General features: G+C 46.9%; 1 protein-coding gene across 2 annotated transcripts in view; it reads left to right on the top strand.

Moving 5' to 3' along the window:
• The window catches only part of PDLIM4 (PDZ and LIM domain 4), a 47,915-nt gene that overhangs the window by 18,299 nt on the left and 14,935 nt on the right, over positions 1-14,681 (top strand). For both annotated transcript variants that reach the window (XM_041482171.1, XM_041482170.1), the window contains exon 3: positions 4,316-4,400. In XM_041482171.1, the coding sequence (XP_041338105.1) occupies positions 4,316-4,400 (85 nt within the window). The remainder of the gene's footprint in view (positions 1-4,315; positions 4,401-14,681) is intronic.

Genomic DNA, 14,681 nt, shown 5'->3' with positions numbered 1-14,681 from the left:
AGTGTGTTGTGCCAGGGGAGGTTGCAATTGGCTGTTAGGGAAAATTTCTTTGCTGAAAGGGTTTTCAAGCCCAGGGACCTCGTATCCCTGAAGGGATTTAAAAGACATGTGGGTGTGGCACTTGGGGACATGGTTTAGTGGTGGGCTTGGCAATGCTGGGGCAGCACTGGGGCTTGATGGTCTAAGAGGCTTTTTCAACTTTCACACTTTTATGATTTCCAGTCCAATCCGATTCCAGCCCTTTCTTTTGGTGACAGCCCTGGGGCTGTTGTGCACAGGGCCAGGTGCATACTGGACAACTGGGAGCATCTGCCTGGCCCCAGGTGCAGCCAAGAACCACAGAGTGGTTGAGTTGACTGTGGTGTCAAAGAATAAATCCTCAAAGGTTCAGCTTTGGTTCCTTCTATTTAAACTAAGTCCTGGAAGCAGTTTCTTCCTCCTTGGTTTGCTGTGTATGCCACTGCTGAGTCTGCTTGGAGAATTGGATAAGATTATCTATCCCTGTTCTATATAAAAAGAAGGAGTTTCTCTGAAAGTTTGTGTAAGAAAGCCCAGTAATGAATCTGCTGGACTTGTAGCCCCAAGAGTACCTGGAACCTCACGTAGCTGATGTTCCTCCCATCTCCCCCAGTTCCTGGGGATTTTACTGGGGTCTGTTAGCTGTAAGCAGCACAGGCAAGCTGCTGGAAGATGGGAAGGATGACAATGTATGTTCTCAAGTTTCCAGTAAAAGTACAACTGAAAAAGTGAATCACAGCTTCCCCTCTGGAGCTCCTTGAAGGCTAATAGAGAGGAAACCCGGCAGCTTTCCAGAGCAATACACAATGGTTTCAGCTGAGAGGAATGAACGAGGAGAAATCCTCCAGCTTCTTCCCATTGACTGAAGGAGCTGTGTCCTTTGGGGTGCTGAGCAGAGCTCAGCTGCCCTGCAGAGGATGGATCCAACACCTCCTGGTTATTGGGGTGAGGTTCATAAGCCTGGGAAGTTTGGCTGTAGCTGCTTCTAGACCGAGCTCAGCTTCTAGAAGGGTAATGGCCAAATCAGTGGTAACAATTGGCTGTGAGCACAGTGATGTGCCGCGATGGGAGGTGAAGAGCAGTCAGGAGATGGGCAGGACCCTGGAGTCACCCCCCAAAGAAAGGGGCTGAAATATAGCAACATGGTGGTTTTGCAGCTGCATGGTGACAGGAGTGACCTGGATCCAGGTTGGCACTTCCCCAAGTGATACATGTTTTTAGGGGAGGGAGAAATAAGAAATTTGGTAAGACACGGGAGCAGCTCTACCAATGTTGAGAGTGAGACTTGCAGATCACTACCAGGTGAAAAAACATTCTGGTAAAATATGTGAGCATGTGCAAGTAATCTTTGAGAATGACTGAGACTTGTAGAAAGCAAATGGTGGGATAAAAGATGTATACAGCTTCGGGTTTTTTAAGTGATGTCCTGTTTATGGGTCCATTTCCTACGAAGCCCTGTGTGGAAGGCCTTGCACTAACCTAGGTCAAGTTATTTTTCTTGGGATTGTCCTAGATGCCATCAAGAGAACAAAGTGGTGTAAGTGCAGGGTAATGATTTCCACATAACTGCCTTTAATCCCCTATAGCACATCTGAGAACACTTTTCCTGTCCTTGAGCTGTAAATTAAACAACTTGGAACATTTGAGTGATGCCTGATCTGTTGCCTGTGACGTATGAGAAATGTGTTGGGTTTTTGCTGTTGCCTAAACACAAAGCTCTGACTGTTGGTAGGGTGAGCCTACTGCTTGGGGGGGTTTTGGGGTGACTGCTGGCCCCTGAGTCCCCACTGCTCTGGGGCTTGTTCTGGGGGTACAGGGGACCCCCCTGCTGCTGGTCGTGCTGGGGATGTGGGCATGGGATGTTCCTGGCAGCTGGGGTTGGGCTGTGAGCTCCAAGCATCAGCCCCTCCTGCAGTAGCTGCCTGTAGCATTGTTCTCAGGCAGAGTAATCTCTTAATTGTTTTGGATTAGTTCAGATTACATGGTATTTTGCTGTTCCCAGAGGAAAGAGGGGGTCTCTCTGTGTAAGCATAAATGCTCATTAAACTTACAACTTTACTTTCTATTTGGTGAGGCTGGTGGTTCTGCTGTTCACCTTATCTTTGCCTTTTAAAGTGCCAAGTGGAGCCCAGATTGTGCTGTATCAGCTTGTTCCAGTGTGCTTCAGGTGGAAGCTGGCGCTGATGTGAGCCTGGCTGTGTTCAGGCTGTTGCTGGAAGCTGTCACAGTTGGTCTCAGTTATACCAAGAACTTCTTGTCACCCTGCAGAACTGATGGTGGAGCCTTGAGTTTAATCATTAACGCATTAACCGTGAATGGGCTTTTCCATGTAAACTGAAATCTGTCCATGTCTGTCATTTAAGTGTAAATATATGCATGAAGACTTTTAGAAAGCACGGGTTTATCTGCCTTCTGGTCAGACAGTGTGATCTCTGTCCGGGGTATGGAGAACTGGGAGTGCTGGCAATTCTCATGACTGGTACCTTCACACAGAATGAATTTACGGCTATTGCTCCTATCTTCTGCAATCAGAATCACTTGCTGAAGCTCTGCTCTTATTTACTGGCAGGTTGAAGTCTTTGGAGATGCTTTAAGCTGTGTTTGGCAAGTGGGTTCCAGAGCCGAGTGGGGGGAAGTCATCCTGGACCCTCCTCGGGGCGCTGCGAGCTCTCATCAGGCTATCTCAGTGCAGGGGAAAACCCAGAAATAATAATGGTGATCCCTGCAATGTAATGAGGCATTTCCATTGTTCTGGGCCTCCAGATTTGATTTTCAATGTGGAAGCAATGTGCACAGCACCAGATCGTGGCAAAAAGCAAGTGGGGGTTGCTGGGAATGCTGATGTTCCTGGGAGGGACTTTGTCCCACTTGGAAAGACCAATTTATAAGTGAATTATCCCAGCCTAATATCAAAAAATAACAGTAAAGATTAATTACCAGAACAAGATAACTAGCTATGAGAGTAATCACTCCCTGTTGAAAAAGCTGTAATGGCAGTAATGAGAAAAAAAAGCTGAAATCCTCAGAGGCTGGATCCAAAGTGTGTTCAAGTCAGTGGGAGCCCCTGCATTTGGTAGGTTTTGGGTCAGACCCTAGGTTTGTAAAGGCAGCTTTGTATGTTGACTTGTGTAGCTGCAAAATACCAAAGATAAAAATCTCCTGGAGAATTCCTGGGTTAAAGTCATGCTCCCTATTTTTCAAACTTGGACTCTGCAGTTAATTTAACTGAAAGTGAATGTGGAATGTGGCAGGGGTGAGAGTCCACAAAGGATCCTTCGATGCATCTGTGCCCATGGAACAGCGCCTATATTTGTGAAGTGGTGCATATACAGACTGTTATGATAAACAGAATAGTTTGCATGTTGAAAGCTTTATCTTGAACTTACTGGAGTCTCCATCTTCCACCTTAACCTTCTTGCATCCTGAGAAGTCTGTGGATGTACCTGCTGGACCCTGCTCAGGCCCCTGTGACTCCCTCATACCCAAAGTGCTGGAGATCTATGCTGGAGATCACATTCCAGCCATGTCCCCAGATGCCTTTGTGGGGAAAAAATTATCAGGCACATGGAAAATCTTTGGACAGTGACAGTATTCTGCTCTGCCTTGGCAGGACTGAAGATGCATTTGGGAATGGAAACTGTATTTTTAGGGCTTTTTCTATCTGGCAACTGTTGAAAGGGTCAGGATGATTCATACAGGATGGTGAAAGCCTTCTCCCTGAAAGGTGTTTATAGAATTCCTGATGTGGTCTAGTACACAGGCCTGCCAGGGATTGCATGTATATATGTATGCATATATCTATACACATGTGTAATCAGAATACTTTCTGGATTCAGGGCCAGAATAAAGGCACAAAGCCAGGAATATGCAAAACAGGAGCCACCAAGAGTCTGTATTCTGATGTCTTGACCAAAATAAGTTTGTTTCTTTAACCCCAAACTGAGACAGAGCCTTATAGTTCAAGGATGGTTTTGAGCTTTAATAGGATAAAACTGTCATCTTCTCTATTTATCATTGTAATGTTTCTGAGGATAATTTTGGACTGCAAATTGCAAATACAATATAAACCTGCCAGGGAATTAATAGATGCTATATATATATTTGTGGGTTTTTTTTTTTGGCTTGTTTGTTTTGGCTTTTTTTTTTTTAATTTGTTTAATTGCTTTTTTGTTTTGTTTAAAGAGCCTGTTTCGTTCTCTGGGATTTTTCTGGGTTTTGTTTGTATGGGGGGGGAGCACTTTGGTTTGGGCTTTCTTAAAAGCAAATTAAGTAGTGTTTACTTAATTTCCCACTGCAGATCTGAAGGGAAGACCTGGTCTCCCCCTGTCCTGGAAGATGGCAAGGCTCAAGCATACCGCATCAACATCGAGCCGGACCCACAGGTATGGCAGCTGCAGCCCTGCCCCACATCTGCTGCTCTCCCAACTTGCTTTTGAGGAGAGGACATCCATGTCTGGAGGCTGGAAAGCCCTGTGCTCCTTCCAGAAGTGAAGGAGTTTCCATGTGTGGTTTTAAAGTTCTCTGCAGGTCTATCTGTGCTTTTCTTGGGCTGGTTCCCATGGTGAGCCGGATCCTGAGCAGATCTGGCACAATCCCATCTGTGTCACTGCCTTCCAGCCAAGCCAGGCTTTGCTGGATCAGCCTGCTGGGGACACAGGATGGCTGGGCAGCACGTGGAGGGTGGCATCCAGCACTGACCCCATGAGGCCGTGACCAAGCTCAGAGTTAGTGTTATTTTGGATGGAGCTCTTGGGAGTCCTCTGACTGTCCAGTGCCTGCCCTTCCCAAGGTACAGCACGTCCAGGGTCTGTCTGCATCTGCCTCAGCTGATGTGCCTCTACTTTGGCTGCTTCCAAAATCTGCTGCACCCTCCCAATCCTGTGACAGTGATTCACCTCCCATGATGGTGGATTTCTTTTTTTTGTAATGTTCTCATCTTTTTCCTTTGGTTTTTTTTTTTTCCCTCTCTCACTCCTTCTCTCTGTTTTGCAGCTTCTCTCTTCCCTCTGTCCTCAGCTCTGTTCCCTGGAGCCTTCTACCTGTATCCTGCCCTGCCTTACTACCCCGTCTCCTGCAGCAGCCAGGTGGTGGATGGAGCTGAGCAGGTCTCCCCATCTTTCCTACCCATCTCTAATGACTTGTTTGCAAGGTCAGAGGTGACTTTCATTCTCCTTTGGCTTCTTGATGGAAAGAGAAATGGGGTTTCTCTTCTCCCTCTCTGCTTATAAGGTACTGGATTGTCAATTTTTGCACGCTCTGGTCCATGTTGTGGAGATATCTGGGGAACAAGGAGGAGACCAGGAGGATAGGCAGAGGACAGCTCCTGCTGCCTGGCTCCCCCTTGAATGTGTGCTGAGCTGGTGCACATGCTGCCAGCTTTCCCAGGGCACCTGGATGGCAGGGCTTGAGCCAGCTGGGGCATCTCACTGCTGTAGGTTGGCCACCCCTCCCAGGGTAGAGATAGAGGCCCACAGCCTTCAGAACATCAAAGTTCAGGCTGTCAGAATCCCCTGAGCTTGCCCCCAAAGCATGCGAGCTCCCTTTGGCTGATGCTGAGTGTTAAATATTGCTCAGATGGCTGTCTCCTCCACAGAGGTGGTTTATGTCATATGCTGTTCCATGCTTTTTCTCCAGCCCTTACAAAATGCCTGCGTGCAGGATCTGCTGGTTTAGCTCAATTGCTCCTTTCCAGAGAGGCTTTCAGAGTGTGCTGATGAGGGTTCCAGGGTGCCTCCTCAGCCCTCCCTGGCTCAGTTCAGAAGGAATACAAGAGCTGCAAAGGTGGGAGAGAGGGGATGATGCTGTAAGGAGTGGAGTCTCCTTCAGTGAGGAATGGGGAGGAAGTACTGGCAGCAGAGCCCACCGAGTGCTCAGAATGAGGGTGAGATCCCCCAAACTCCATGAGAAGTGGACCAGAGTGTGAGGCCATGGGGTCTGTTGGCCATTCCAGCGATGTGGAATTTGCAGATATTCTGCATTTCTGCCCAGGACAGCGGGCAGAGGCGCAGCACCAGCAGAGCTGCCTCAGCACCACATGCCAGCAACACGTGGGGCTGTTTGTCTTTCCTGCCCTGACTCACAGCACAGGCTGGTGTGTGAGCTTGGGCCTTGCATTCTGGCCATGTTTGCTTCATTTATCAATTACAGCCATCTTTTCTGACAGATATTTTTTCTTACTAGGCTTTACCTATGAATAATATTAAATGAGGAACAAATGTGCAGCAGTTCCACTGCCAGATACAACTTCCTGAGGTTTAATGCAGATTGAATTTGAATCTGACTATTAATATATGTTACATATGGATCTTTTTAAAAATTAGACAGTTTAATAGAATATAATGAAGGGGGTAGGGATGCACTATTCTGAATCCAGACCTACACTGAAAATACGTAAATCTGGGGAGGAGGTGTGTAAAGCAGATGTGTTTGTGGTAGGGCACTGAGAGAGGTGTGTGAACAAGGGTACACAAGTACAGGCAGCAGATTCCTGCTCTTGCTCCTTTTTTTTGGTGCCTGTGTCCTGTTGTCTTCCTTAGTGGCTTTCTGGGTTTCCCAGAGAGGAAGTGAAGGATTTCCACACACACTTCCAGGTTGCTGTGCTTGCACCCAAGATGTGTTGGTTGACTCTTCTCTCCACGTCACCTGTGCCTCCAGTGTGGTTCATGCTGACAGCCTGGAACAGCAGCTGTGCTAACCCAAGTGTTATCACTGATGTCCTCTGACCTGTGTGAGGCTGAGGGTGACCATCAGCACCCAGAGAGAGCCAGTCTTTGCTGCAGGTACCAATCCCCTGGGAGCAGAGCTCCCAGGCATGGCTGGGATCCCTGTGGAGCAGTGCCAGGTGACCCAGGGCTGTCCTGTGCCGTGTTCATTCAGCCCCTCTGGCAAGGGCCCGTACTAGATTGTGAGAAGGAAAAATTTCATTGTGAAGTAATAACTTGGCTCAATATGTGCAACCTTTAGGTGCACTTCCTTGCATCTGGAAAAAAGCAATCTGCTTTGAAACACAGGAAAAAATTTCTGCTGGAATTCTGCCCTCAAATCACAAAAAGAGGTTGGGGGTTTGTCCCTGAAAAAGATTTTGAGAGTTTACCCCAAGTGGCCTTTGCAGTAATGTGGAGCACATATCCTTTCTTCCTCCAGGTTTTACTCTATATGCTTTTTCATCATACTGGGCAAAGATCTGTTGAAAATCTTGACTTACGACTACAGTAACTCTTGCCTGAAACGTGAGCATAAGCAGAGTGCCTCAGTCTGAGTGATTTGTAGGAAAATCTGTATTTCTGTTATTGCAATTTAGCTTTTTAGGTGTAATCTTTGTGTTGAAGGCAATGAAATTTTGTAGTTACCTTCTGTGCAAGAGAGCTTGGAAGGTGTGGAGTAGCTGGTGAATTTTCCTCTCCCCTTTTTCTAAATCTGTTGTGGTTTCTCAGTTGAGCTTTCTGGTAAACCACTACTCAGAGTCCAAGAATGTGATCAATCCTCGTTATTAAAACTTTGATTATTGCCATGACTGTGGGGAATAGCTGCCCTCAAACTGAAGAAGCTGAACCGGAGAGCTGATTTTTCACAATTAGCAGGAACAGCACTGAACAGGATGAGTGAGTAACTTCTGGGAAAAATAACTTTTTTTTTTAAGCAGACTTTGATTATCAGTTGGTTTTGCTGGACAAGTCTGTCCTTAACAGGAAGGACATACAGAGGAGGCCACAAATGCAGTGATGTTCAGACTTGCTACGTGTAGAATGGCTGCCTGTCTGTTGGGCCCAGAGATGGGTGGAGGTGGGACCTGTGGGATGCTGGGGACAGCTCAGAGCTTTCCAGCCAGCAGTCCAGATTTCCATCATGAAGACATGACATCCTTGCTGACATGTTGGGATTCCCAGGCTCAGCTGGCATGGTGTTGGTGTCCTTGTGGGCCCTGGTCCCAGCCACTCCTCCCCAGCAGACAGGGGGAGTGGGAGCACCCATCCATCAGTTTCTGGAGATCCCACTGTTATTGGCTTCCTGTAGCATGAGCTTGCTAGTCAAAATACTGCCATGCAGTGCTAATAAAAAGAGAGGATGTTTGTTTTGTTGTTCATTCCCAAGCTGCCAAAATTGGCAGCTCTCTGGCCCAGGGGGGCTGGAAATGTGGGCTTTGGAGACCCTGTCAGTGCTAATTGACATTAGATCAAGTGTGTGGGTGGGAGAATAATTGCAGCAGAAATTAAATTGGCAGCACATAGCCAGAGCTGGAATAGGATGCAAGTCCTCCCAAACAAGGATGCTTGGCTGAAATAGCTGCATGGAGTGAAAAGCTGGGTTTCCTCTGGCAGGGCAGACAGCAGAAGCACTTCCCACAGCAGTCCATGGGGCGTGGTGTCCTGGTGCTACTGAGCTAGCAGAGCAGCCCTGTGTCATTCTCAGGAGATGCATGAGGGAGGTGCATCAGCACTCTTGGTCCTCTCTTGTGCTGTGTCCTGAGCAGTGGCCTTCCCAGCCTGACCACCCGACTGAGAGGGTGAGCTCTGGGCGGTGGGGAAGAGCCACAGCATCAGGGGAGTTGCACAGGAACAATGAGAAGGCTGTTTCTGCTCATCACTTAGGAATTATTTTTCCTGTGTGTTACTCTGTTCTTGACACCCAGATCTCAGTCCACAGAGATTTGTTGTTAGTTTGCTCTGACTAAAATCAGGTGCAAGGTGTGTGGCTTCCTATGTGAAAATGCCAGCCAGAATGGGGTGAAGAGGAGGAATTTGGGCAAACTTGCATCTACTGTAACTGTTTGAGCAGCCTAATCCAGGCAGTGCTGGGTGTGAGCCAGGCCAGTGGAAATGTGAACACACCTTTGTTTGCTCTTGTCAGAGGGGCTCAGGTGAGCGTGGTTGCAGGGCTGAGGACCTGCCACCTCTCATGCACATGGCATCCACCCAGCATGGGCTCTGCAGTATCACTCCTGGGAGCTTTTCATACTTGCCCTGACTTCACAAATAGTATCACTGCTGATGGTGCTTGCTCCTAATTACATAAATGAAATCACATGTGGGCTTCAGGGCAGTCTGAGCCTCTGGGAACCCAGGGACAGCAGTGGTTTCCCACAGTAAAGCAGGGAGGGTAGTTGTCTGCTAACCTGTCCCTTAGAACTGATTTTAGCACCTTTAAAAAGGTGTTAAATATGCTCACATTTACTTTTTGCTAGATTATATTTTTTTTTTTTTTCTAAGGGTGAATGTCTCCTTATGTAATTAACTGAGTAATGGATTTAAGTTAACTTTAATTAGATGGAGTATTTGTTTTAAGTTCTCTGTGGGTTGCTGCCAAGCAGGAAACTTCTATGTACATCTTTGCAAAAGCCTGGCATAGGCCATGCTGAGTTCTGTGAGCTGGGGGTTAAAGCGTCCTGACTGGAGAGATGGAATTTCCTTTCTCAGGGAGACTGACCATCCTTCCTCCCCAGCTCTTGGGACAGGATGGGCCATGCCTGCTTCTGGGAAAGCTCCTGCTGTGACCCCCAGTCGCAGCCAGTGGGGCACCAACCAGCACTCTCCTGAGGAAGGAGGGAAAATGTCTGCCTTGGGGAAAACAAAGGATGAGCTCATGCCCTGGCACAAACCCGGGTTCCCTTCCATGGGAACTCGCAGCTCGTTGTTGGAGGACTGATTTAATAGCAGAAACATGCTGAATGCTGACAGCCACTGTGGGTGCATCAGCCATGAGCTCTGGGTGCTCAGGCAACATTTCACACCCAGATATTGGGGTTTTACACTACAAAAAACACTAATCTGATTTACTGGGTGAAGAGGTTACACACACATAGCATGTGCACTTGTATTTACTTTTGCCTTTGGTATAATATTGCATCATTTGAAAGCAAAGGAGTTTTCTGAGTACCATTGTAACATCTTGAAGCTGTAACCTTTTATGTGAAATTCTCTGTGTATGTCTTAGGTAAATTAGCATCTTTAAGTGAGTTTTGATAGTCCTGGTATATGAAAGAGGCAAAAACAATATTAGGATAAAGGAGGGAAAAAATGAGAATGAAAACTTCAAAATAGTGTTTTCTTCTGTCCAGGTAACTTGAAGAATTGGTTCTCATTGAAGGTACATAGGCATTATATTGAAATTATAACAGTGGGGGTTGGTTTAGGACAAAACAAAGTGCTGTTGGATTAAGTGCTAACACAGACATACACTGTGTTATTTTACTTGATAACATCAGTTTCAGTGATGACTCCATTAACACAGGTAAGGAAACTGCTGCTTGTGTAGTCAGAAGTGTGTTTGGAAGCATGGGTGTAGCTCAGTGTTTGTTCTTGTCCATCAGGAAAAACAGCTTATCCTCTTTCACTTTTCTTTCTGTCTCACTTAAGAGGAATTAACAGCTCTTGGAGGTCACTTGAGTGGAGAGAGCCATCCCCAGTGGCGCAGAGAGAGATGCTGGAGGGATGCTCACTGTGGTCCCTCAGGCTGATCAGGCTGAAGCAGCTGCTTCCATCCCCTATAGCAGCTTATGCCACAGAGGGCTGGGAAAGGCTGAGACATGTTTTTGAATCTACCTGAATTTGTATTTTTCATTAATGAGGAAACATTCTAAAATGAAACAATATATCATCCTGTCGCTTTTGCTGTGTTTTCTGGTGTACCTTATCCTGGCTTTTACAGAAGGAGGTTCAGATAAGCCATTCTGGTGAAATAGGCACCTTTGAGTTTAGGCATATTTTTATAGCCTGAAGCTTAGCTTGTTGCCAGTGAAACTTTTAGTTTCAATTAGCTGCTGATAATGATTATGGAAAGAAAATCAGAATGTGTGATATGGTAACACCTGAAAATGCAACAATTCCCCAAATGAGAGAGAGGAGAGTGACAGTAAGCTGGAAAACATGATATCAGGGCACAGTCTGTTAGTGTTAAGCTCCCCAGGTTTGTCCTGTAAGCCAAACATCAGATGGTGAGTAAAGTGATTCAATGGAAGCATGGACTGAAATGGGAGCAGCAGCATCTTCCCTAGGAGAAAGGGGGCAGTCAGGAGGGCAGTGGACACTTGCTGTAATGGTTTCAGGTTTTTTTCCATCTATTGGATATTATTTGCTGTCAGTGGGGAAGTTAATCCAACAGCAGCCTGTGCATGGTGGGGGCATCAGTCCAACACCTGCACTGAGGCATGCCCTCCTGTTCCTGGGCTTGGAAGGTGACCCTAAACACTGGGATGTAGGACAGCCCTCTCTAGGGTTTAGACTCTTGTTAAGCCTAGCTCTAGTGAAGTAGTCACCTGACAGGAGCTTGCTGCTGCTGGGCAAAGGAGGAAATTTCAAGGCTCTTCTACCAAGACATTCATACAGAGCTCTCGTCTGTCTGCTGGGTAAATGCCCCTCGGACGCTTATGTTAGAAATGTGCTCTCTGCTCTGTGCAGGCAAGATGAATGCAAACACATTTTAATCATGACAGTCTTAGGTAACTTTATTTCATTGTTGTGGATTTTTAAGAGACTGCTGGGGAGCCAGGTAGGTTAAGGGATAAAGTCCTGGCATTGCAGCTTGAGTCTCTCCTGAGCTCTTTAATTTGCATGAGGGTGCAGCTTCTCCCTGGAGCTGTGAGAGGAAACACCCATCAGAGCCTTGCTGATGGCCATCCAGATGGCTGCTCCAAGGTGGAGAAATGTTACTGCCCTTAGAGTGTGAGAGATTTGTCCCTGGGTTAAATGTGTGCTATACCTTGTGCTATACAGAATCACAGAATGGTTTGGGTTGAAAGGGGCCTTAAAGCTCATCTAGTTCCACACCCCTTCCATGGCCAGGGACATCTTCCCCTATCCCAAGTTGCTCCAAGCCCCATCCAACCTGGCCTTGAACACTTCCAGGGATGGGACAGCCACAGCTTTTCTGGTCACCCTGTGCCAGGGCCTCACCACCCTCACAGGAAAGAATTTCTTCCTAATATCCCATCTAAACCCTCTGTCAGTGTGAAGCCATTCCCCCTTGTCCTGTCACTACATGCCCTTGAGAAGTACAGCCTGTCCTGGGAGTATGGGCAGGCTGGGGCTCCACCAGGCTCCAGCTTGAGTCATGTTTCATGTGAACATTGTCTGCAGCCTTTTTACAAAAAAGATCTGATTTTAAGAGTTTGGTCTCTTACTTAGAGAGATCTGAAAAACTAATTTGATATTTAGCTGACAGCTGTGAAAGGAGTGTAGTGAGAAGGATGTAATGGATAAGGCTTTCCTTCAGACTGTGGTATACATTTGTTATGATCCAGTTTAAACCCAGAAAAGTGAGGAAAGCTAAGTCTCTGTGTATAAACCGCAAAGAACTTTGAAGGTTCGAAATACACCCAAAAACTAGATTAAAACCAAATGAGGCTAGATGTTGGTGCCAAAAAAAAATTTGATGCATTTTTTATTTAATAGTAAAAGAGGCAAAGAGAAAGAAAGAGAAAAGAAAGAGAGAAAAAGAAGTGGGGGGTGGGGGAGAGAGAGAGAGAGAGACAGGGGTTATCAGAAGCATATCACCCATCCAGGGGTCCCAATGTCTCATTGCTTCCTTCAGTCTGCTCTTCTTGTTGGTGTGGGTCCCACATCACTTCGCCACACGCTGAAGAGTGCAGAATTCCATGGATTATATGCTTTGGGCCAGGTGGGAAAGCCCACATGCCTCCCTTGCAGGGGCCTGTTTGACACTGTCCCTTGCACACTGAGGGTCTGTTGCGTCATCTCTGGTGGAGGGTCTGGAGACCTCTTCGGGGTCAAAGGTTTATTAAACCTCAGCACAGCAAAGGACTGAATAAGGAAGAAGGGGCAGCGATGGGAGCGTGGGCTGCTGCCACAGGCTCATCCACAAAGTGGCTGCTGTGCCTTTTATACCCCTGGGGTTGCCTCAGCCAGCCCTGGCCCTCCTGCAGTCCATCAGTCAACTCTTCTTTGCTGTCCCTTGGTGGAGACCTTGCAGTTTGACTGGAGGTGAGGTGTTGTCATGCCAAGCTCCCCAGCAACAGGCTTTCCCCATTCCCAGATGCCCCATGCAAGGGACACGTGCACACCCTCCCTCCACGTGTCCCTGACTGTCTGTGGCAGCAATACAGTGGGGGGAAAGGGGACTATGGGGAGAACAGAGGGTGTACAAACAACAAACTACAGTAACATAACCATACACCAACAAAATCTCTTAACATACACACAGTATTCATCCCTTAATTGCGAGAGCCAATCTTCATATTGCCCATCTATAACACGTCTCTCCCCCCACCCTTGGGTGCAAGGTCTGTGTGAGCCTGGCAGCTGATAGCCCTGGGGCTGTGGTCTCCTCCCCAAGGTGCTAAGCTTGTGCTTTGTGAATGTCCCCAGTTCCTGAGTTTCATCTTATCTTCATTAGTGAACAGTCCAGGGCCTCACTCAAAGGCCCATTCAGGGTGTGGTGGTATTCTGTACAGGTTTTGTAATACAGTTCTAAAAGTCCTTCACGGAAATGTTTAAGTCAAAAACTGTAACATTTCAGGCTCTGACAATGTTGAAAGGGGAGCTTGGCAGAATATTTAAAATCTGTCTTGTAAAAGAACTCACACACTCAGTTTATCCAGCCTCAGCAAATTAGACCTTACCTTTTTTCCTCAATCTTCTGAGCTGAGCAAAGTAATGGGATCATACTTACTAGAGCTTTTGAAAGTTAGATTGAAGGCTGCTTAGTCTGTAAAAGCAGCATATACACAGAACATCTGAACTGTGCTTATAGGGAAATATGTGTTAGAATGAGTGCAGCTTTTAAAATTTATTCTTTTCTCTGAGCTTTGGGAGCAGCTTTGTCATAAGGGTTCCCCTGGGACTTCTTCTGAGGCTTTTTTTTTGAGAATCAATCCTGTTCCTTCAGCTGTTGGCCACAGTGTGAATCACTTCTTTGCACTGAAATGAAATCCATGCTGTCTGTCCCATACACCCCCCACTGTGGGGTAATAATAAGATTTCCATTTCTGGGACTTTTGAACTGGTTCATCAGAGATGAAGTAGTGTCTTTACTTTTGGAAACCTGGGGGGAATGAGAGGAGGGAGCTACAGCGTTGCAGTCGTCTTTTGTGCAGAGGCTGAGTCTTGGCTTGAGGATGTCAGGATGTAGTGGGATAGGTCTTCGGGCTTGATTGCTTGGCACATGTACGTGATAGAGGACTTGCAGTAATGAAGGCAAAACTTCATCCACAGAAAGCTCTGCCAGGAGAGACCAGAATCAGCTGGGACTCAATCACCCAAGCTTGGAGCAAGGGAGAAAGAAGCCAGAGGAGGAGCTGAAGTAGACAGGCTTGTCCTGCTGTTGCTGGATGGTGGACACAAATAACCAAACACGGTCACCAGAGGCACCTCTTCCAGGTGACTCTATAGCTGAGGGATGCTGTACCTCCTGGTGCATAAATAGCAATGTTTGTGTCTGTAATTCAGCATTTTGGCAGCAAACAGCAGCTGGCACTGGCCCATCATGGTCTGGTTTTGAGAAGAGAATGAATCTGAAGAACATCAAACGGAATGGGATGAGCCAAGCATGGCCTTCAGCTCTGTTTGAGTCTCATGTGGTGTGTGAGAACAGGACCAGCACCCCCAGGATTAGGAAAATAAACAAGGTGCAGGCAATTCCTTTGGGGATGGGCACCCACATCGCAGGGACAGAGCTGCTGCTGATCCTGTCTGGGCAAATCTCCCATCACC

The sequence above is a fragment of the Pyrgilauda ruficollis genome, unplaced genomic scaffold, assembly GCF_017590135.1.
Source record: "Pyrgilauda ruficollis isolate IOZ18807 unplaced genomic scaffold, ASM1759013v1 scaffold57, whole genome shotgun sequence".
Classification (NCBI taxonomy): Eukaryota; Metazoa; Chordata; class Aves; order Passeriformes; family Passeridae; genus Pyrgilauda; species Pyrgilauda ruficollis.
This window is presented reverse-complemented; position numbering and strand designations above follow the sequence as displayed.